Here is a 23,996-nt window from a genome sequence, read left to right on the forward strand (position 1 = left end):
ACAGCTGCATGTGTTTATTTAATATGCAGATTCCTTGGTGCCACTTCAGGCCTACTAAATCATCCCCATTTAAAACAAGTGCCCTACGTGATTCTTATCACAAATACTAAAGTTAGAAAGCTAGAGAAATGGCCTAATTTACAGCCATGGGTGTTGGGTGAAGTAACTGAGCTAATACGTGGATCCATTTTGGGGAACTACTGAGACAACACTGGAAATCACATTGACTAGGCCCACAGACACTGAACTGCCCATTTCCTTAGTCTCAGATGAATACACAAAAGCAGCAACAGTAACTGGAAGAGCGTCTCACAAACTCGCATGCAGAACTGGCACTGACACTCCAGTGATCTACCTCCATCCATTCTGTTGGTCATAACTTGGGCCTTTCTATCTACTAGGCTTCCAAGATACTGAAAAAAAGATACTGTCATTTATAGATTAGAACCTGGAAGACAATTTCCTGAACATCCAAGGAGCTATACAGGTCAACAAATAATCACATAATGGGTCATGTTGTTAGAGGCTGACTCTCTCTGAGAGAAGCAAAGAACTTAAAAGACTTACAGTTCACATCTTCTGGGCTCTCTTTGGGGAGTGACACTAGCTAAAATGGCTGAGTAAGGAACTCCAAAACTCTGTCCTTATACAAAAAATGGAAAAACTAGAAAATCTGGGGGAATGAACATTTTCAGAACCATGGAAACTAACCAAAAGCTTGCAGCAACACTGAGAGTGTTTATTCAAGAAAAATGGCTGCATCTCAGTAAGAACACTGAGATGTGTGGCATTGTAACTTACCTTAGTCCCATCTCCTGCTCCCAAGCTAATCAGTAGCCTTGAAAATGACAGCTCACATTCCAGTACCATTACTGGAAGCAGTAGAATGGACTTTATTCTGAATGAATTGTAACTTTTTGTTTGAACTCTCTGGTGACTCCCTAGAAAACCTTCTGAAAAGTCTTGCCTTTATCCTGCCTAACTTGTGATTTGCCTAGTGTTAAAGCTGCTACTCTAATTTATGGAGAACATTTACAGGCAAATGTTTTAGTCACTTCTGAGACAAGAGAAAATGGCTGGGACACACAATAGAGTAACCAAAAACTTGTGAGGAAAGGCTGGGGAATGAGATGTCTTGGGAAACAGGGCTTTGAGAAGTTCTGACGTATTCCTGGAAATCTACAGGGCCATGTGCATGCCCAGGAACACGTGCATGCTCAGGAAAGACCTGAGAAAGCCCTACGTTCTTCTCACCCCTGGCTGACTTCCAAGCTCTATGCAGACAAGAATTGAAGGCTAATGCAGAGGTGCAGGCCGCCTGATTGAATGTTTAGCGTGTGCTGCTCCCCCTCCCTCCATGTGCCACACACACAGAGACCCTGTGCAAAGACTGGGAGATTTTCTGGTTCGAGGCATGTAAGTAAATCTCTGTCCAATACTTAGCAGATGACTAGGCTAACATAACAGACACTTCTGTGGCCACACATGAAAAATTTATAAATTTATAAAATTAGTCACTAAACAAATAACAAAAACAACAGCAAACAGCAATAACAAACCCTGGGGAGGGGTGAGAATCTGACTTCCAGAAGTGCCACAGTACAATATTCAAGAGGTCCAGTTTTCAACAACAACAAAAAAGGCAATGAAAAATCCTAAATTAAACATAAGAAAACAATTCCATTTATAGGGACATAAAAAAGGGTAAAATACTTAGAAATAATTTAACAAGTCTGAGACTTACACTGAAAGCTACAAAACATTGTTGCAAGAAATTAAAGAAGACCTAAATAAATGGAAGGGCATCCCATGTTCATGGATTGGAAGATGTAATATATTTCAATAGCAATATTCCTTAAATTGATCTATAGATTCAACAAAATCTCAATAAAAATTCCAGCTGTCTTTTTTTTCTTTTTAACAGAAATGGACAAGCTGATTCCATAATTCATAATGAAAGGAAAAGGTGCAAGGATGCCAAGACAATCTTAAAAAAGAATAAAGTTGGAGGACTCAAAATTCCCAATTTTTAAAGTTACTACAAAGCTACAGTAAAAAAAAAAAAAAAACAACAGTGTGGTGCTGGCATAAGGATAAGATACAGATCAACAGAATTGAACTAAAAGTCCAGAAATAAACCCATATGTCTATAGTCAACTGATTTACAACATCATCACTGGACGTGGACAGGGAAACTTGCCTTTAGGACTGTGGGATCCACTGTGGTTGGCAAGTTACACTCTTAGCTAAAGAACTTATAAGCTCTGCCTGTGCCTACTGGTGCCTTTTTTAAAAAAATTGTATCACTATCATCTTGGTGACAATAACAAAAAATTAGAATTTTTTTTATATAATGACAAGTGGCTAGAGTGACTTAGGAACATTAAAGAAGAGAAAATTAAAGAAAGTTATAATAAACGCCCCAGGAATATGGCTACATCATCAACATCACAGTACAGAAAATAATTGCAGGGGTAGTTTTGCTAGAATATGACCAAAGCCTCTGTCACTGTTCGTGGTCTGGCACAGTGAACTGAAATTACAATCCAAAGGAGCCAAACATATAATCCTATGATTGTTTTTACTGACTCTTAACAAAATTCCAGTGACACCTGAGGTGATTCCTGATGTCTGAGATAGAGAAAGCTGGAATGGTAAATCAGGGATGGAAGAATACCAATGAACCTCAAATTCTTACTTAACTGTCAATTAGACTTTTAAGAAATAAACCACCAAGATTTTTTGAGGGGGAGGGTATAAACACAGAGGTCAGAAGTGATTTAACTCAGGGCCTCAGCTTTCTCTGTAAAGATAAAAAGTAAGTGGGGAGACAGATCCAGGGGAAAAAGAATTAAAAGCAAAGTATTGCTTTCATTCATGAATAACTCTGTTTTGACATTAAGATAGTCAATGATTTTTTTTGGAGTGCTTCCTATTCGATAGGACCTGATGTATGTTGAAGATATTTTAAAAAGTCCTGGTTTTTGTGGCACTTACATTCCACTGGAAGATTATTATAAACAAATACATAGGGCTTCCCTGGTGGCGCAGTGGTTGAGAGTCCGCCTGCCGATGCAGGGGACACAGGTTTGTGCCCCGGTCTGGGAAGATCCCACATGCCACGGAGCGGCTGGGCCCGTGAGCCATGGCCGCTGAGCCTGTGTGTCCGGAGCCTGTGCTCCGCAATGGGAGAGGCCACAATGGTGAGAGGCCCGCGTACCGCAAAACAAACAAACAAACAAACAAAAAACCAAATACATATCATATTGGGTGGTAGCAAATGCTATGAAACAAAAATTAAGCTGATGTGTGAACTAATTTTGCTGCTCTGACAGACCAAGCTGAAGAGTACTGAGACCTCAGAGCTCTGCATTTGTGCCAGTTGATTTTTCTAAGGTATCTAGAGAATAAAGCCTCAGAAATAATTTTCTACTCAGCCAGGCACTTTCCAAGTGGAAAAATAGAAGCATTTAGTTGAGACATGAAGCTTCCCTTAAGAGTATGTAAAAAAGATACTTTAAAAATTATTAGTCTTAAAAAGGAATGAAATTCTGATACATGCTACAATATGGATGAACCCTGAAAACATTATGCCTAGTGAAATAAGCCAGGCATAAATGGACAAATACTGTATGATTACCCTTACATGAAGTACTTAGAATAGGCAAATTCATAGAGACAAAAAGTAGAACAGAGGTTACTGGGGACTTAGAGGAGAAGGGAAGGGGTTTCTATTTGAAATAACGAAAAAGTTCTGGAAATGGATAATGGTGATGGTTGGACGAGACTGTGAATCTACTTAATGCCAATGGATTACACACTTAAAATGGTTAAAAAGCATTATCTTATGTATATTTTACCTCAATAAAAATTACTTCATGACACTCTCAGATAGAAGTTCCTTGTAAAAGAAAGCCTCTCGAATGTGTCGAAGAGTTGGGCAAGAAAGGAGACTTTATAGCAGTATAGGAGGAGACTTTGTGACTCTGTGGGCGGTGGAGGCAATGGGAACAGCATCAGGGCTGCTCCCCCCATATGAGTGACTGTCTTCCACGGCCAACCTTAGAGGAACAGGATGTTACTTTATAAATGGAGCTGGACAGTTTCTTTACAGGACTATTTCTTATGTCCAGAATAGCCTTGAAAATTATTACTTCCCTCATTTTATCAGTGTGACTTACTCTCAGCGTTCTTCTAAAAATGATCAAAAGCATAAATGCTTAAAATAAAAGGCACAAAGTATTAAGATTACTAACATGGTCATTCCTTTTCCTGATAAAACATTATTAGAAAAGATATCTGCTATTGAGTTTAAAGATATCCAAGAAAGAGTAAAATCTAGCTAATGAGAGAATATGGTCTAAAGAGTAGTAAAAAAAAAAAAAACAGTATCAACAAACAAATCATTTAGAAAATTGTTCTAGAAAATACGATGGTAACTAATTAATAACATATGTGGTTTGTCCTCAGTCTGAGGTCTCTGATGTTCAGGGAATATGGTAGTTCCCATAGGACGGCTGTTCCCATAGGACAAAAGTAACTGTAACAACTGCAATACTTCAGAGGGAATCCCTTAAATTTTTACAGGAGAACAAACAGTATGACGTCCAGTGAAGTTATGTTTTTTTCCCTTAAAAACTTGTTTTCCTGATCATATAATAATGCCCATTGTTAAAATCTGAAATTTACAGAAAAGCATGAAAAAAAATACCAACCAAACCACATCACCCATTAGTAACTTAATATTTTGATAGATTTCCTTCTGATCCTCTGTCCATCTTTTCACATGATGATATCATATAAATCTATATTTTTTACTTTACATGAGGACATAGTCATTATCCCTGGTTATTAAAACATATCTATAAACATAATTTTGATCTCTGAATAATAGTGTAGTTATACAATTTACAACATTTCTGTTTATAGCTAACTCATTTCTATTTGTTTCAAAAATATGCAGTAATGATCATATCTTTGGATATAATGATTTTTCTCCATTTCCTACTTCTTTATGGAAGTTTCCAGTGAAATTACTAGCTCAAGTATATATGAACACTTTTTTAATAGCACTGCAGCCATAATTTTTTAAAGGGCTATGCCAATTAACACTCTCCATGTGTCCTTTTATCCTTCTTTTATAACTCATCAGTTAAGTTGTAGTTTTTATTATTAGTTATTAAGACTATTTTATCACATAGTAGTTATTAAGATATTATCAGGGTATTTAAATTTTTATGTTATTATGAATAAATCATTATGTCTTCCAAATGGTTTTTGGAAAAAAAGCTTTTGATCTGTTTACAGTTACTTCAAACCCATATTACTAAAATCTTTTATTAATTATAAATGCTTCCCTTAAGTTTTAGTTACATAATCTTATGTCATGCAACATTTTTATTTTCTCATTTCTAATAGTTATACTTTTTATAATAATGTTAAATCATATCAGTGACATGAACATACTTATATTATGTTCTAACTGGAATGCTTCCAGAGTTTCACTGTTAAAATTATGTTTTATGTTGGTTTGAGATAAGTATTTACTTACTCATTCAAGGAATATTTATATTTATTGAGTACCTACTACAGCCAGGGATATAATGGTGAGAGAAAAAATGGAAAAAATTCCTACCTTCATGAAGTTTATATAGTCAAGTAAGAAACAAAGACATCACAAAGAACCACAGGATAAATGTAAAATTATAACTGTTCTAAGTATACAGAGCGATTGGTAGTTCTATAACATAATAAATATAGATACATACACACACACGTGTGTGTGTGTGAGTGAGTGAGTGAGAGTGAGAGAGTGAGAGAGTGAGAGAGTGAGAGAGTGAGAGTGAGAGTGAGAGAGAGAGAGAGAGAGAGAGAGAGAGAGAGGATTAAGTCAGCAAGCCTGGGTTGCCCACATCTTGCACATTCCCAAGAAGGGACTGTGTTCCTGATAAAGGTTCTTTAGGTTGGCTCCTGGGAATTGAGCTCTTGGAATGTTCTGACTGATAAAGAGTGTTTTGCACACTGAGGGCCTGCTGCATGCTCTAGCAGTTTGTATAGAGTTTTTACAAACAACATGATTTATAATGAATACCTGCTTTTTCTCTCAGGGTCTGGAGTTTCAGCGACTAACATCAGTCACATGGCCATTATATGCTTAAATGCCAGACCCCTTTTAAAAACCCTGAACTCTCAGGCTCAAGTCAGCTTCCCTAGTAGGCAGCACTTTGCACGGATTGTCACACATCAAATTCAGCATGTCCTGTAGAGCTCCACTAGGAGGAACTCCTGGAAACCTGTACTCGGTTTCCTCTGGACTTCACCCCATGCCCCTTCTGCTTCTGACACTGCTTGGTATTCTTTTGCTCTAATAAATTGTAACCATGAGTATAACAACTTCCAGGCCTTGTCAGTCCTTTTAGCAAACCCACTGAACCTGAAGGTGAACCTGAGGATTCCTTGACACAATGCGTATATAAAATAATCGTCTATTTTGGATAGTTAAGGAAAGCTTCTCTCAGGAAGTACTTTTTGGAGCTGAAGTCTGAAAAAAGAGTAGGCGTTAATTGGATAAAGAGAGGAAGAACTGCTTTCCAAGTACGGGATAAGGGATAGTGGTAAAAAAGAATACATCATAGTTTAAGATATGAAAGGAGGAAGTAGGCCATTTACACCTATTAGGCCATATGATGGACTATTTTTGTGCTTTAAGCAAGGGAAAGTGATGTGATCAGATTTCAAAAAAAATTCACTTAGGCTATAATACATGGACCAGAACGTTAGGAGGCCACTGCAAATTGTTAGGCAAGATTTTCATTATATTAAGGTGGTATTCTTACATTCCTCAGATTTTAACCATTTGGTATTTTGTTGTTGCTGTTGCTCATGTGGTTATTATGTTGTTCTCATTTGTTTTTATCTCTAAAGCTGGAAAGGATAGTGAATGAGCTGAGTAGATATTCTCGTGAGGAAGTACAGAGAATACAAGGAAGGGGAAAGGAGATATAAGGGTGAGAGGGGATGAGTCTGTAGTTTTACTTTTTCTTCTCACTGAGTTCTCCTACAACATCTTTCAAAATGCTTAAATTTACTCTAAAGCCTGCCAATATTTGGTTTTATGTTAACTCTGAAGTCTACTAAAGGTTTTAAAGCGAGGAATTACATGCATACTTACCATTATGGAAGGATGTCTAATATCTAATGCATAGGTATTGTCCCAATCATGTGAGCTTAACTTTAAAAATTTGTTCATATCTTCTTCTTTGATCCCAAGATTGCGGAGGCCATTCATCACTTTTCCTTCTAGTTTCAGCATATCCAAAAGACTTTATGTTTAAAGAAAAGAAATGTTTTGTTTTGATTTGCCAAAATTTTTCATTAAATCCTGTAAAGTTTATAAATTTCTCAAAACATTAGAAACAAGTTTCACTGGTATTTTTATTAATAGCAGGAAAATACACTATTAAACTCATTAACAAATAATACAAGGAGTCTAACTAGTTATCCAGAGTAAACTTATGCTAAGGTTTTTTTTAAAGTGGTAACAAAATCTTATTTAAAGGATAAGACAACAAGGTATATTTATTATACTCTTCACTAAAGAAGTGAGGATATACTCACCACTGAGCAGGTCAAAAATGAAAGGAAAAAATATAGTAGGTCACTCTTTTGATAAAGCTACTACAAAAGCAAGGTAAAATCAAACATGACCTAAAATATAAAATTTTAATGCAGGGGAAACCCCATTAAAGTATGAAAGTTCACATCTGTTGAGAATACATACTAAAATTTCTAATTACATATATAATAATAATTTGATAGCTCTTAAACATGTTAGAAAGTATTACTGCTAAAAGTAACAACATCAATAAATAACCCTACTGACAAAAAGTTAGGGCAGTTTGATTCTTTAAACTACTATTTATCGAGTTCATTCTGTGTCTCAAAACAACCTCAGGAAGTCTCAAGCGACACCAATGAGGCTCAGAGAGGTGAAGCCTCCTGCTCAGTCACTCAGCCAGTCGAGTGGAAGAGCTGGGACGTGAAGGCTATAGGAACGCAGTGCTTCCCTGTATCTGCAAAGATAGGTAAGGCTGTATAGACTATGGTAAAGCATATTCATGTTCATGTTTGAGACGGTAAAAATCTACTAGGCAAGGAGGAATTCTGATTATTACTTTTTGAAACCAAGTTTTAAAATTTATATTTATTTTATTTAACCTAAGTGCTTCATTCAAAAATCCATTCATGGAAATCACTTCACCTTTCAGAAATGAAAAGAATTAGAATAAAGCAATATATGGGCTTTAGAGTACAGCTCTCGTGGAGGACTACAGAGATCTACATTTAAAAAGCAGAGATCTAATATCTAAACTCTTAAGAAGGCTGTTTTAGAAGTATTTCAAGCTGGTCTGTATGACATCACCTCAGCATGTCTGTATCCTAGACAGTTCTGACCACTGCTTTACAAAGGAGAGTTTTTAGCCCCTCCCCCAAAATCTATTAGAAGATGAGCGTGATAAAAAGAGCACTAAGTTGAATATCATAAATCACCGATAATAAGATTTAGTCAGAGCTATAACACTACTTCTTCATGTGGGGCTTCTTGAAGTTCTTAATTCCTTTAGTCTATATCTTCTCATTTGTAAAATAAGAATTTTGGATGGTATTGCCAATGTTCTCTCCATTTAAAAAATTTTATGATGCTTATTGATCTTATTGACTTTTGTGTGACAGAATTATAATATTCCTCATAGCTTTTGTAACTATCATCTTTGTTATCACAACCTAGTTTCCAAGGAAAACCACCAAGAGAAAAACTAGATAGAGTTACATACTGTGGTACATTGAAGAGGGCATGAAATTTCAAATCCTGCAACTATTTGCTAGCTATGTCCCTATCTTTATGTGAGATCTGAGTCTCTGTTTCCCCATCAATAAAAAAGAGAATAGTAATAATCACTTGATAGGGTATTACGATTAAATGAATTTACTACTGAGCACACAGTTGCCCTCAACAAGCACTAGTTTCTTCCTTGCTCTTCTCAAATCTTGAATTTTGGATACCAATTGAAAAAAACCAGTTCTTGAAATATGCTAGGTTTATTTATCAGGAAAACTTATACCTCTGGATTGTTAAATAACCTCTCATGCTTCTCCTTTTAAATAGTCACTATCTTTACATTTGCTTAGAACCCTTCACTGGCTTCTCCTGCCCTTGAGACAAAAGGCCAAAACCCAGAACCTGGTTTCACAATCTGATCTTTGCCCACCTGTGTGACCTAAGCTTCTTCTAATTCTTCCTCACTGCAGAGTCTGGCCATGCTAGACAATGCATTTTCTCAAATATGTCATGCCTGCAGAACCTCAACTCCCCACTTTGCCTGATTCATCCTTAAATATCACTTCCTTGAAGAAATCTGATATGCACTGTCCCCATGTTCCATCAAGAACAAGTTTAAATCCCTGGAGTTAAAAGCTCTCAAAGCACTGCACTTTATCTTTTACAAACCTTATCATAATACAATTATTTAATATCAGTTATCCTCCTAGACAGTAAATTTTGCTTAAGCAAGATGTTTCTGTCTTGTTCACCACTACACCCCTGATATCTAGCAGTCTCTACAGCATAGTAGGCATTCAGATATTAACCAAATCGAATTTTAATATTGAATTGATTTTATAATATTGAATTTTAATGTTGCTTGCATTACAAGTACATATTTAATCCAGAGTGCAAAAGAACTTTGAGCCAGACAACTTTATTAAGATATAGAAAAACTCCACAGGTGCGAATATCAAGACACCTTTGTTACCTCTATCTTTCTGGTAGTTATACTGTAGTGATATTACTCAAGCATGAACAGGCTGGCTATCAAAATGAGTAACATCCAGTATGTATCAGAGTCAGTTTCTTGACCACTTGGACCTGACCAGAGTCTGGTCCATTCTGTGGCTGGGGTGACTATTAAGTAGCTCTAAGGCAAATGCATCTAAGGTAGATACATAAAACACATTTATGGAACTCCTCAAATTTCCTCGGTCCTACCTGCCTTTTTCCCTGGTCACTGCCACTCCCTCCTACTGTCCTAGTCTCCCTGGGGTGAGAGCTGGGCTTGGACACAGCCTGTGTGAACCTGGGTCGACCTGACACGGAAGCATGGAGGCTCTGGCTCCTCGGGGATCAGAGGAAGAAGGGTTAGGGTGTGGGCGTGGTACCAGCTCTACAACCCAAAACGCGACAAGGGTAGGAGACAGGAAGAAAGAGAAAAAGAATTCCCCCTTCACTTTCTTTCCCCAAATCGACAATCTTAAAGTACTGGTTGCAAAGCACCTCTCTCCAGATCCAGGATATAACTTCATAGGACATTTCTTTCCTCTCCTCTTTCCTGAATCATTTTCTTTCATTCATCAACCTTTTCATACTTTTTATTCTACATGCTCTGATCCTTCCTGAGAACTTCTTTGATTGTTTATTTTGTGCTAAAAATGTCAGAAGATATAAATATCCTCACATATTTTCTTTTTTCTCCTTTAAGGGAATTATAGTAGTTTTAACTAGTGACCCGATCAACGAGGAACAAAAATGTATCACACGCCCTGCGGATCACTAATTACCAGGTGGAGGAGCCGAGGGGGCTCTATCTCTTGAATAACCTGTAGCCTTTCCAAGTTACACGTCACAATGTTCCTGTTATGAAACTTTCCCCATACACTGACACAGAGAACTTTCCAAAATCTACCTACCATTTCTGCCCTCTTTTAAATCTATTTTCACTGTTCCTGAGCACAAATGTAATTTCTGTACTCTAAAGTTTACTGCCAGGAGCTAACAACTGCTCTTCTCTATGTGTAGTATTTAGCCTTTATATCTCAGATTACTATTTTCCCAAGATTAGGTCCAAAAATTCAACTAAATAAAGATAAAAGCCCCACTTGAACCCTACTTCTCATGCTTCCCTGTGTTTTCCTATATATTTCCAAGGTGCTAAGAAAATGAAACAAATGAACGATTAATTTAAGTTCAATAAAAGCAAACTGAATTCAATTAAAACTGAACATCTGAACTAAAGTGTTGTGTTTACTAAATTCATTTTATATTCTAAATATGAATTTTAAAGTAGTTTTATGACTCTCTTTAAAAGTAAAATAGGGCTTCCCTGGTGGCGCAGTGGTTGAGAGTCCGCCTGCCAATGCAGGGGACACGAGTTCGTGCCCTGGTCCGGGAAGATCCCACACGCTGCGGAGCGGCTAGGCCCGTGAGCCATGGCCTCTGAGCCTGCACATCCGGAGCCTGTGCTCCACAACGGGAGAGGCCACAACAGTGAGAGGCCCGAGTACCGAAAAAAAAAAAAAAAAAGTAAAATAAATTCAGTTTGACTTCTCTTCTGTTTGGCGCATGACTTTAATTTACAGGTCAATGGCCATGATAAATACAAGACTTTCTAATTCTGCACTAGAGCATTTTTGAGGAATTTTTTTAACCTAAGGAGATAGCATCCAGCCATCTATAATTTCAAGTTTCTTTTCTGATAGACACAAGCACTTAAAATTCTTCCTGTTAGCTTCTTTACTCAGGGAAAGCATCTCATATTCCTTTCAGTTCTTTTCTGGAGCATACAGCTCCCTAGCTACTCAGCTCTGTCCCAAGAAACTTCCCTGCTAAGTGATGGACCTACTTGTCAATTAAAGACAGTTTCGAATAATAGGACAAATATAGGTCTAGGATTCAGAAACTTCAATTTTCTCATCTGAACAAATTTCTCCAAGGTCTCTTCCAGTTCTGACATTCAGAGACAATCAAGAGAATATTCTACTAAAATAACAGAGTTGTTCTGCACAAACAAAAAGATATATTTGGGGTTTCCCTGGTGGCGCAGTGGTTGAGAGTCCGCCTGCCGATGCAGGGGACACGGGTTCATGCTCCGGTCCAGGAAGATCCCACATGCCGCAGAGCGGCTGGGCCCGTGAGCCATGGCCGCTGAGCCTGCGCGTCCGGAGCCTGTGCTCCGCAACGGGAGAGGCCACAACAGTGAGAGGCTGGTGTACGGCAAAAAAAAAAAAAAGAAAAAAGATATATTTGCTTTACCTTTAAAGTGATTATTTGCATTTTAACAAATACTAAAGTCAGGACAAAAGTGTACCTTCATATATAAACCATAGTTTGTATCAATAATTCAGTACTTACTTAAAAGGATCATAAGAATCCATATCAACATGAAGTCCATTTATATATAGACCAGCATCACCTGGCTGAATTTCAAATTTTTCTTGAAGATGCTGGAAATACAGAAAATAGTTAACCAAGTGATATAACAATAGCTGATCTATGTCAGGAGTTGGCCAACTATTTCTATTGAGTCAGATAGTAAATATTTTAGGCTTTGCCAGCTATATCATCTCTGTTGAACCACTCAACTCTGCCCTTGTAGCACAAAAGCAGTCACAGATAATTAACAAATGAGCATGATTATGTTCCAATAAAACTTTTATATGTATAAAGACAGTCAGCAGGCCACATTTGGCCTATATGTGGGTAGTACTGCCCATATCATGATCCAAGTGATGGGAATCTTTAAACAGATTAAAGACACAATACCTGAGTATTTTGATTTTGCAGTATATGATATTAAATTTCTAATGCTACAACAATTACTTACCTATTACATTTTATACTGTGTGTGTGTGTGTGTGTGTGTGCGCGCGCACACACAAACACTTAGAATTTGATAGCTGGCACAATCCTATTGTTTGATATCCCAGAACTCAAAACCTTGGTGTATGTGTAAATATTTAGCAATCATTTATGAATTCATAAGTTTTCATTAAAGCAGTGTTTCAATGTTCGCTAACTTTTTATTAAGTAAATATTTCCCAAGTGCCTACTCAGTGCTAGAAACAACTCCAAGCACTAGAAAAAAAGGGAATGTCCTAGCCATACAGCATAGTTAGCAAGATCACGGTGAGGGAGTCAGATCTGGTAAAAACCCTAGTCTTGCTACTTACTCGTGGTAAGATTTAGGCAAATTTACTTAGTATCTTCCATAAGTCTCAGTTTCCTCATCTGTAAAATGGAATACTCACAAGTTTGTTATAAAGTTTTAATGTAATATTTATGTGTCTAGTCACATATAAAGTACTCACAAATCAAGCTTTCATTATGACTATTACCAGAGTAGGCAAATTGATTTAGGAAGAAAAACAATTTCAAAACAGTGCATTTCAATGACATCACACAATAAGTGACCTAAGAGAGATTTGTATAAATTATTCTGGAAAGACAGATGAAGCAACTAACTTGAAGAAGTTCAGAGGAGGCTTTACAGAGGTGAATTTTTCTGTATGGTTATCACTCACCATGACAGGTGAGCTACATATAGAGAGGGGAGAGGAGGAACTAAATTTGTAACAGTACAGAAAATATCTCCATTTGCTTTATGCAGAATACTGGCAAGAGATTAACATGAGAGATTCAAAGGTGAAATTCTGATTTGTCTTTAGCTACTTCTGTGTCTCTCTATCAAATAGTTACTTTTTGCTAGGAAACTTGCATTCAAACTTCAAAGTCTATAGATGTCTAGTGAATCCATTGCCTGTTTTCCCAAAATTTGCATTGAACCATCATACACATTGTCTCAAGCTCTCTCCAGCACCTCCTTTGTTTTAGGCATCACAACTGAAAGTAGAAAGCATATCAAACACTGATCTATACTAAACTATTCCCTCTATGCTAATTCCCTCAAGAATTTTTATGCCAAGCACAGAGTCTTGAACAAAAAAGATGCTCAAAACAAGGGTAATAAGTTAAACTCAGTAAACTTGATGCTGAAACAATGTCAAAGAGAGGTATGTGTATTGGAACTGGTGGTGACAAATTCTTTCTTTTCCCCTCAAAGGGGGTAGCCTTAAATCCCAGCAAACTATCCCAAGTGTATGATTAAAGGCAGCTGTTCTCAAATCAAGGAGTAAGAATTTAGTTTCTAGCAATATGATGAACCAGAGATCCTGAAATCCTTCTACTAAAAGAAAATATCAGAAATGCTAGATTAAAATATTAATATTGCCCTCTAAAAGAATGGTTTAACTTTTTAAATTAAAGATTTCACTTAAGAGCAGAGAAGAAGTGTGAATAAGAGTCCAAGGATATAACAAACACTGAAGGCCCTGCCCTGAGGAAATCTCAAGCATCCTCATCCTAGGTGGCCTAAAGTGTTGAGTTTTTAAAGGTCAGTCTCAGAAGGACAGGAAAGGACAGGAGGCAGAGCCTTGGGCCCACCAAGGGCAGGCAGCAGGGTCAGAGATATCCTTGTGCACATAAGGAAGTGCTACACTCACAGTGACGTGAAAAGGTGACCTAGAAAACAAAATGTCCTGCAGAAACAGCATAGAAACTTGCTGAGTTCACCATGGTTCTTAATGGAGGAAGAACAGTCTTCCATAAGAATTCACAGCTTCTGGCTTATCTTCACATGAGTTTGAGGTCCAATTTCACACTATTTTGAAGGTCCAAAAAATATAAACAGACTTTTAATTTAAAGTGGAATTAGGGGAATTCCCTGGTGGTCCAGTGGTTAGGACTCCGTGCTTCCACCACAGGGGGCATATGTTCGATCCATGGTCAGGGAACGAAGATCCCGCATGCCCTGCGGCGTGGCAAAAAAACTAAAAAATTTTAAAAAAAAGTGGAATTAAGTTGGGAGTGCTCATGAGCTTTGAGCAGAAACAAATTCAAATCTCCATGGACAAATATGACCTCATTAAAAAAAAGAGGGAACAATGTACAGAAATGTATCCCTTTAACAATCAATGGAGCTGCGCCATTAGTTGAAACTAAAAAAATTCCAATTGATTGGATTTCAGGAGACTGGTTGAGCATTATAATGGTAAATTGGTTTATAAACTTGTCTGGAGGTCCCTATGCTGGAACTACATGTATTCTGAACTTAAAATTTGAAGTCCAATCAGATGTAAATCTAATATAGGAAGGGTTTTGCTTTTTTCTGGATGAGTGATGAGAGAACAAAGATTCCGAAAAAATATATTTTACAGAAGAACTGTTGGAGAAGATATGCTAACCTAGGAATTTTCTCTAGAACTCCGTAAAATTTTCACACATTCTAAGTAATTAGTTGACATAATTAGAAAAGTGTGAGCTTTTATCTGAATTAGGTGTAATCTTTTAATTGGATTTTGTACTTAAATATCTGCATCTGGTTTATTATGTAATTATATAATTGAAACAATCTGTTTCACAATACTGATGCAAAAGAAGTTACCTGACCACCTGACCCCCTTCCCCATTTCCCCCCAACCAAAACAAATAAGTGTCATGAAATTTAATTAATATATTTAACAGCTCTTATGGTAAACAATAGACGATACATATTGCATTGACATTGAATTTTAAATCATCTAAAGTAGATTCTGCCCAGTCTCTGAGCAAAACAACAATTATGAACTTCAAAGGGAAACGCTGTACTTTGGAGGTGAATCAATTGCTTCCTGAATAAAACCAAACTCAAATTCACTTATGCAACTTCAGCATAGTCATGATATTTTGGGGATAATCTTTGCATGAGTCCAAAGTCAAAACTATGTAAAAACTATTCACAAAGAATTTTTGTTCTCATTCCAGCACCTTCCACCCTGTTCACCAGCCCCTACCCTTGGCCCATAGAGGTAACAAATTTTTCCCCCAAAGTTTCTGGTTTATCCTTCTGGTGTTTCTTTATACAAACATAATACAAACACATAGCTTGTTTTCCCTGTTTTCTTATGCAAAATAAGACTCCCCAATAGACTGCATTATCATACATATGAATTTTTGAAATCTGCTTTCTCAGTCTAACTCTGATCTGCATTTCTCTTATTATAGAAAGATGAATCATCTTTCTGTATATTTAAAGACCACTATTATTTCTTTTTTGTGTGTAAACCCTTTGTTTACACGTTTTGCAACAGTGACATGTTTTACAGGGACTGTACTATTTGGTATGTATGGATAAGATGTTGGAGCAGTGACATACTTCCAGGGTGTTCATGTGGCCCATCCATGTTGCCTACATTAACACTGCAAGGGACATTCCACAATTTTTTGACTTTCCGATCACAATCATCCCTTTCTTCTCCAAGGCTGGAACTCCCAGTTTAGCTACCTCCCACACACTCCACGTGTTAGTGGGCAACATGGACTACGAGCCCAAACACCTGTGCCTGGGATTAGTGACGTGAAAGCCATTATTCCCTTGTCTTTCTCTCAGTGTGTTCCGAAAGGGGCAGTAAACAAGACGGCCACATACAGCGTCAAGATTCACTTACTGAATAAATTCAAGGTTCCTTGCTCAGTCATCAAAGCTTGTTTCAAAACAGTTTCACTGCTAATTCCAAGCAGATGAGAAGAAGTGGCCAAGGTGACAGAAGTGGGTGGCCCCAGCATCCCTAAGCAGGCTGGAGCACCTGGTGGCCAGCACAGATACAGGAGGTACAGTCTGTGCTGCTGCGCACACAGGGCAGAGGCCCCTACTGCTCCTTTAATTTTTCAGAGTAATCCTGGCTATTATTCCTTGTCTACTTTTTCCACATGAATTTTTAGGCTCATCTTGTCAAGTTTCAGAGGAAAAAAAAAACACTCCACGTTCCGATTATATTTACAAATTAACTTAGAACTGACTTCATTGTAATCTTCCAATACAAGATACGTCCTTCTACATGCCCTTAAGTAGACTGCCAACTTTTTCTTTATATAGGCTTTACCTACTCGTTCAGTTTATTCCTATATACTTTTTGTGTTGCTACTGTAAATCGAGTCTGTTCTTACATTATAACTTTTAACTAGTTGCTTGCAATATATGGAGCCTACTGATTTTTTTTTTTTTTTTTTTAACCAAGGTTCTTTAATGGAGAAATCAGTACCAGGTATAAAAGTTTGAGGGCATATCTCTAGTTCACATTTCACCATCTTGTCCAAAAGTCTATTTTGGAGATTTTTTTTTCATTTTTGCATTGTTAAACTTTATGCCATTCCTCTGATACTACACAGTACATTCTAGATTGTTAGAATTATAGAAAAGTCTGGCAACTTCACTGCTGTGAAAATTGGAACTACAGAAATAACATTATATGCTGTGAAAATTGGAACTACAGAAATAACATTATAAAAGAACTTAAAACTTTTGTTTATATAGCAGTCTTTCAAAATGTAACTGTAAAACTTTATTATTACCATAAATTGATAACTCCAAGTAAAGTAATAATTTAACAAAATGATAGACATAGTTTAAAATATTGAGAATTATTTTCCCTTAAAGTCACTAATATAAGTCTAGTAGGTTATGATATTCTCTCCCTCTTTCTGACATACTCCAACTGTCTTACATATGTAAATATACATAGATATTTACGTACGATGTATTTTTCTGTGTGTGTATATATAAAAATGTGGGTTTATGTATATGTACATATAAATATGTGAACACTTAGCTGAGGGGCCACAGTTACTGAGGTGGACATTGTGCTAAGTCACTTTATATTCTCATTTAATCCTCCTAATAATCCAGTGAAATAGGTACTATTTTTTTTTTTGGATGCATAGAACTGATTAGCTTTTATTCATGTTACAAAGAGTTCTTTCCTTTACAAAAATTATCTGTCTTTTTTTTAACATCTTTATTGGAGTATAATTGCTTTACAATGGTGTGTCAGTTTCTGCTTTATAACAAAGTGAATCAGCTATACATATACATTTATCCCCATATCTCCTCCCTCTTACGTCTCCCTCCCTCCCACCTTCCCTATCCCACCCCTCTAGGTGGTCACAAAGCACCAAGCTGATCTCTGTGTGCTATGCGGCTGCTTCCCACTAGCTATCTATTTTACATTTGGTAGTGTATATACATCCATGCCACTCTCTCACTTTGTCCCAGCTTACCCTTCCCCCTCCCCGTGTCCTCAAGTCCATTCTCTAGCAGGTCTGCATCTTTATTCCTGTCCTGTCCCTAGGTTCATTAGAACCATTTTTTTTTTTTTTTAGATTCCATATATATGTGTTACCATATGTTATTTTTCTTTTTCTGACTTCCTTCACTCTGTATGACAGACTCTAGATCCATCCACCTCACTACAAATAACTCAATTTTGTTTCTTTTTATGGCTGAGTAATATTCCATTGTATATATGTGCCACATCTTCTTTATCCATTCATCTGTTGATGGACACTTAGGTTGCTTCCATGTCCTGGCTATTGTAAACAGAGCTGCAATGAACATTGGGGTACATGACTCTTTTTGAATTATGGTTTTCTCAGGGTACATGCCCAGTAGTGGGATTGCTGGGTCGTATGGTAGTTCTATTTTTAGTTTTTTAAGGAACCTCCATACTGTTCTCCATAGTGGCTGTATCCATTTACATTCCCACCAAACAGTGCAAGAGGGTTGCCTTTTCTCCACACCCTCTCCAGCATTTATTGTTTGTAGATTTTTTGATGATGGCCATTCTGACTGGTGTGAGATGATATCCCCCTGTAGTTTTGATTTGCATTTCTCTAATGATTAATGATGTTGAGCATTCTTTCATGTGTTTGTTGGCAATCTGTATATCTTCTTTGGAGAAATGTCGATTTAGGTCTCCTGCCCATTTTTGGACTGGGTTGTTTGTTTTTTTGATATTGAGTTGCATGAGCTGCTTGTAAATTTTGGAGATTAATCCTTTGTCAGTTGCTTCATTTGCAAATATTTTCTCCCATTTTGAGGGCTGTCTTTTCCTCTTGTTTCCTTTGCTGTTCAAAAGCTTTTAAGTTTCATTAGGAGCCTATTGATTTATATATTTTAATTGTGCATTCTATTATCTTTTGCTATGGACTGAATTGTGTTGCCCCACCCCAAATCCATATGTTGAAGCCCTAAACCCCCATGAGACTGTATTTGGAGATGGGGCTTAAGGAGGTAATTAAGGTTAAATGAGGTCATAAGTGTGGTGCACTGTGTGCACACAGAGGAAAGGCCATGTGAAGACACAGCAAAAAGGCAGCTGTTGACAAGCCAGGAAGAGTCCATATCAAATACAGAATTTGCTGAAACTCTGATCTGGGACTTACAGCCTCCAGAACTGAGAGAAAATAAATTTTTGTGGTGTAAGCCACCCAGTCTGTGGTACTTTGTTATGGTGGCCCAAGCAGACCAACACACCTTTCTACAACTAATTTTTGTTTTTAGTTGATTCTCTTATATATTCCTCACCTTTCCCCAATTTGTATACTTCCAATATACTTCTCTTGACTAATGATGTGGGCTAATAACTAATACAATAATAATTACAGTGACGATAATGTGCTTCATTGTCTTGTTCCTGATTTTGGTAAATATACCTCTAGTAATTTTCTATTAGTAAGATGCTGACTTTTAAGCTGAGATAAACACAAATACATATGCACATGCAGACTTTTAATCATGTTAAGGAAGTATAATCAATTTCCTTATAAAGCTTTTTTTATATTCAGGAATAGGTCTTGAATTTTATAAAATGCTTTTTCAGCATGTACAAAGATAATCATACAATTTTACCACTTAGATCTAACGATAGTATATGAATAGATTTCCTAACCTATTGACCATTCTTGCATCCCTCAAGCTCCATTCAATTATGATATATTATCATTTCATTAGTTTTACTATTTTTATCTTTTTTTTTTTTTTTCTTTTTGCGGTATGCGGGCCTCTCACTGTTGTGGCCTCTCCCGTTGCGGAGCACAGGCTCCGGATGCGCAGGCCCAGCGGCCATGGCTCACGGGCCCAGCCGCTCCGCGGCATATGGGATCCTCCCAGACCGGGGCACGAACCCGTATCCCCTGCATCGGCAGGCGGACTCTCAACCACTGCGCCACCAGGGAGGCCCCTATTTTTATCTTTTAACTCATTAATTTTTACCTGTATTAATTTCTTCTGCTTTTTTCTTTACTGTTCTTAACATTTTAAGTCTGATATTTAATTCATTTACATTTTTTCATTTTATTGATGTAAGACTTCAAGGCTTTTCTCTGAACTTTGTTTTATTTGGGTCCCAAAGATTCTAATATCTTATGTTTTCAAATGTTGTTATCAAGAACTGTTGCAGTTATGATGTGTATTTATTTTTTTTAATGTTTATTTTATTTATTTATTTTCCTTATTTATTTATTTTTTTGGCTGAATCGGGTCTTAGTTGTGGCACATGGGATCTTTGTTGAGGCATGTGGGATCTTTTTCATTACGGTGTGAGGTCTCCTCGGGTTTCTCTCTAGTTGCGGTGTGCGGATTTTCTCTCTCTAGTTGTGGCACATGGGCTTCAGAACGCGTGGGCTCTGTAGTTGTGGAATGTGGGGTCTCTCGTTGAGATGCATGAGCTCAATGGTTGTGGCACACGGGCTTCGTTGCCCCACTGCATGTGGGATCTTAGTTCTCCGACCAGGGATCGAACCTGGTCCCCTGCATTGGCAGGTGGATTTTTTTTACCACTGCACCACCAAGGGAGTCCCTTGATGTGTATTTTATTTTCCCTTCTACTTAAGAGTAAATAGTTTTTAACTTCCAAGAGAATAAACCCTTTTTTAAAAATTCTGTTATTGATTTCTAGTTTGCATTGATATTGAGAATTTTTTTTCTATTTTACCCACTTTCTGGATTTTTTGCCATTACTGTGTCATAAAAACTTGAAGAAAGGTATATTTTTTCTATTATCAGGATACAAAATTTGTTACAAAGCCAGAAGACCTATTATCTATACAATCATAATGTCATTTGGTCTTCTGTATCTTTACTTACCATTTCACTAGTATTAGAGAGGTAAATTATATTTCTCCTTCCATCTCCTGTAGTCTGTTTCAGGAATGTTGCTGCAGTGTTTTGATGTAAAAATATTTTAAACTGCCATTGTAGCCTTGTGAATTATAGCCCTTAGTATTATAAATGGCCATTTTTTGCTCATTAATATTTTTAGAACTGAATTTGGCTTCACGGCATTTTAAAGTTACTACCCTTAAAACACAGTATTTGCTTGGTATACCTTGGCACGTCCTTTAATTTTTGACATTTCTAAATTACTTTAGGAGTTTTTATTTTACATACATTGTACACGCCTAATGAAACAAACTGAACATTTTTGCTAATATGTTAGTTAAGCTTATTTACATTTATTGATATCACAGACCTGGTTAGCCTCAAATGTCATTCTTTCATGCTGTATTTACTCTTTCTAGATGTATTTTTTAAATGTCTCTTTCTTTTCTTGTGCATTCAGTTCTTTTCACAGTTTGGAAGATTTAGACTTTTGATGCTCTAGTTACTATTAAACATGTGTGTTCATTTAACACCCTCAGTCGTCTCTTTCTTTAACCAACAACTAATGATTTCTGTTACAAAAAATAATAAAATTAGCCTTTAACCTCTTTCTGCTGCCTTTGCTCTTGCACAGCCCAATTTTATTCAATAGTTTTATATTCATTAGTGGTTAACTATATACTTTTAAATAAGTTCAGGCTTGCACTGCTTGACTTTTCAGCTTTAATTATATCTTTGATTCCTGAGTATTACAGTTAAGGCAATCAGCAACTTCATTCTATTTTCTACCCCCCGCCATATTTATTAGTTGCAATGTTTTATCGTTGTCAGAGTAGGTACTGTTTACATACTATACTATCACCCTGTCCCTCACGTTTTACCTTTAGTTCTACACATAAACATGTTCAATGCCCAACAGGCAGTTGTCCTGCCCAAGAAGCTTCAATCAGTTCTTGGTCAGAGAAATTCCTCAGAAAGTGTTCTTGGGAGCAATATTCCCTGAATTTTTGCATGTTCAGCATTTTTGTAGCCTGTATATACATATCTTCTTGAAGGACAGTTTTTCTTTCCTTGAATGTCTTGTAGATGGAGCTTCACCGTTTCTTGGTGTTGAATTTGTTTTTGAGAAGTCTGATGCCAATGTGATTTTCTTTCCTTATCATCTTTTTTATTAAATGCATAAGTAATTAATTTCCTTTGTTCCCTATAAAGTTCAATGGCTTATATTTGACCACTCTTGGTCAATTTTCCCAAGTTACACAGGGCACCCTTTTTATTTGTGGATTTGGAACTTCTTTTATTTCAGAAAATTTTCTGATTGTAGTTTTAAGCGTTCGCTCTGTCCATTTGTTTTATTCTTCTATTTCATGGACTCGAGTCTAGGTATATTGGATTTCCTTTACCTGGCTTTACTTTATCATCTTCTCCTGAGTCCTTTCTTTTTTTTTTTTTTTTTTTACTATCTCTGCGTTTATTATTTCTATCCACTATGTCTTCCGCTGTGTTTTCTATAAGGTCAGTTCTCCTTTGTGCCACTTCATAACTTTAGTTTTTATTTCAGAAATGGTTTTATCTTTACTTTCTACACCTTTGCAAAGTCCTTCCAGTTCTAGTTTCCCATTCCCTTGTTGTTGCTCACCAAATCCATCACTTTAATGTTCACCAACACAATGTAAATGACTGGGTTACGAAGTCTACCCAACCCCAAACAATTCCCCACCTTGAAAGACCCACCTTAAACCACCTAAACAGAGACCCTCTCCAATCTTCTAACTGCTCTACCCTAATGTCCCCCTTTTGAGACACTAACAAGAGTCTATCAAGGTGTTGCTCTCCCTCATTGCAGCAAGTTTATTAAACTCAGCTTTGCCTGAGTAACAAGCTTCCCTGGCAGGTTTTTGTTGGGGAGCTGACAGTCTACACCAGACTCCCCCTTCCCACCTGGTTTTATTTAAATAAATAAAACCCTGTCTAGCCCTTTGTATGCTGTTCTCCTAGAAATAGGAGTCACTGAAGAATGTTTTTTAGAAGACTAGATCAAATTTCTTAATTTCATCAAATATCTTTCCAATCACCTAGCCAGGTGACTGGCAATAGAAAAACTCACAATTCTTATTAAATTGTTCTGAAATGAGCTGTAAACCAGGGCACAAATTCTGGTTCCATCTTGTACCAATTCGGTGACCCAGAAGAAATCACTGGATCTCAGTTTATACATTAGGATATTAACAACTGCTACAATATATAGAACATCTTAAAAACTACACATTGCTAAATATAGAATGTATTATAGGTAACATTTAAATATTCAAAAGTTTTCAATTCAACAAATAGTTCTGATGGAATGTTCTGTGCCAGGTACTGTGCTCATTCAAACCCCTAGGTTCAGAGTTTCCTGATTTACTCATTTCCACTAACTTTCATTCCCACTCTACTTCAGCAGCTAGCTTTGATTGTCATCCTGTGATTATGTCATCACAGTGGTTCACCTTTGGAACTATCCCATTTGGCCCTTCCAATTATCTCTTTTATTCCCACAATATCGCCTCTTTAACCTCATGAAATTCTTCAGCCTCTGGAATCAAAATCATCACATAGAGCAAAGCTCTGATGACCAGGAACACCCCCTTTGGACTATTAATGGAGCAAAAAATAAACTGGATTATGTGATGCCACTGATACTTTGGCATTCCTTTCTTTTCCCTCCTTTTTCTTTCCCAACCTCTCTTCCTTTCTCACTGCAAGTGGCATTATTCAAACAAACAAATACAAAAATTCTTATAAGAAAAAAATGCATTCTGCTTGAAGAATGGTAAGAGCAATTAGGAAAATTACAGAAAGTAGTGCTCAGTTGTGATGGATAAGCAAGAATTTGTTAGGTGGTCAATGAGGCAAAGAACATCCCAGGTAGGGATGATGTGTTGCGGCTTCTATCACTCAGTCTCCCATGAACTGTGCATCTACTTCATTATCATCACTGTAGTTGTCTGTCATCATCAAAACAGCTGATATTTACTGAGAGCTTACTGTCTCAGTGTAACAGGCACTGTGGATGGGCTAACCTGGCACTATCCCTAAGCCATTTCTCCTCTGCCCCCCTCAATCACTAGAAAAGTAAACACTAACTTTTCTAGTCTCCCTCGCGGCTAGGAATATCCACATTACAAAATTTTGGCCAATGAGACAGAAGTC

General features: G+C 37.0%; 1 protein-coding gene across 1 annotated transcript in view; it reads right to left on the bottom strand.

Moving 5' to 3' along the window:
• The window catches only part of UGGT2 (UDP-glucose glycoprotein glucosyltransferase 2), a 175,963-nt gene that overhangs the window by 100,803 nt on the left and 51,164 nt on the right, over positions 1 to 23,996 (bottom strand). The window contains exons 11-12 of the mRNA XM_082602399.1: positions 12,185 to 12,276; positions 7,172 to 7,322 (exon numbers count right to left, since the gene is read on the bottom strand). Coding sequence (XP_082458525.1) covers positions 7,172 to 7,322; positions 12,185 to 12,276 — 243 coding nt within the window. The remainder of the gene's footprint in view (positions 1 to 7,171; positions 7,323 to 12,184; positions 12,277 to 23,996) is intronic.

This window comes from Mesoplodon mirus (assembly GCF_964341445.2).
Source record: "Mesoplodon mirus genome assembly, chromosome: 17".
In the NCBI taxonomy this organism is placed as follows: Eukaryota; Metazoa; Chordata; class Mammalia; order Artiodactyla; family Ziphiidae; genus Mesoplodon; species Mesoplodon mirus.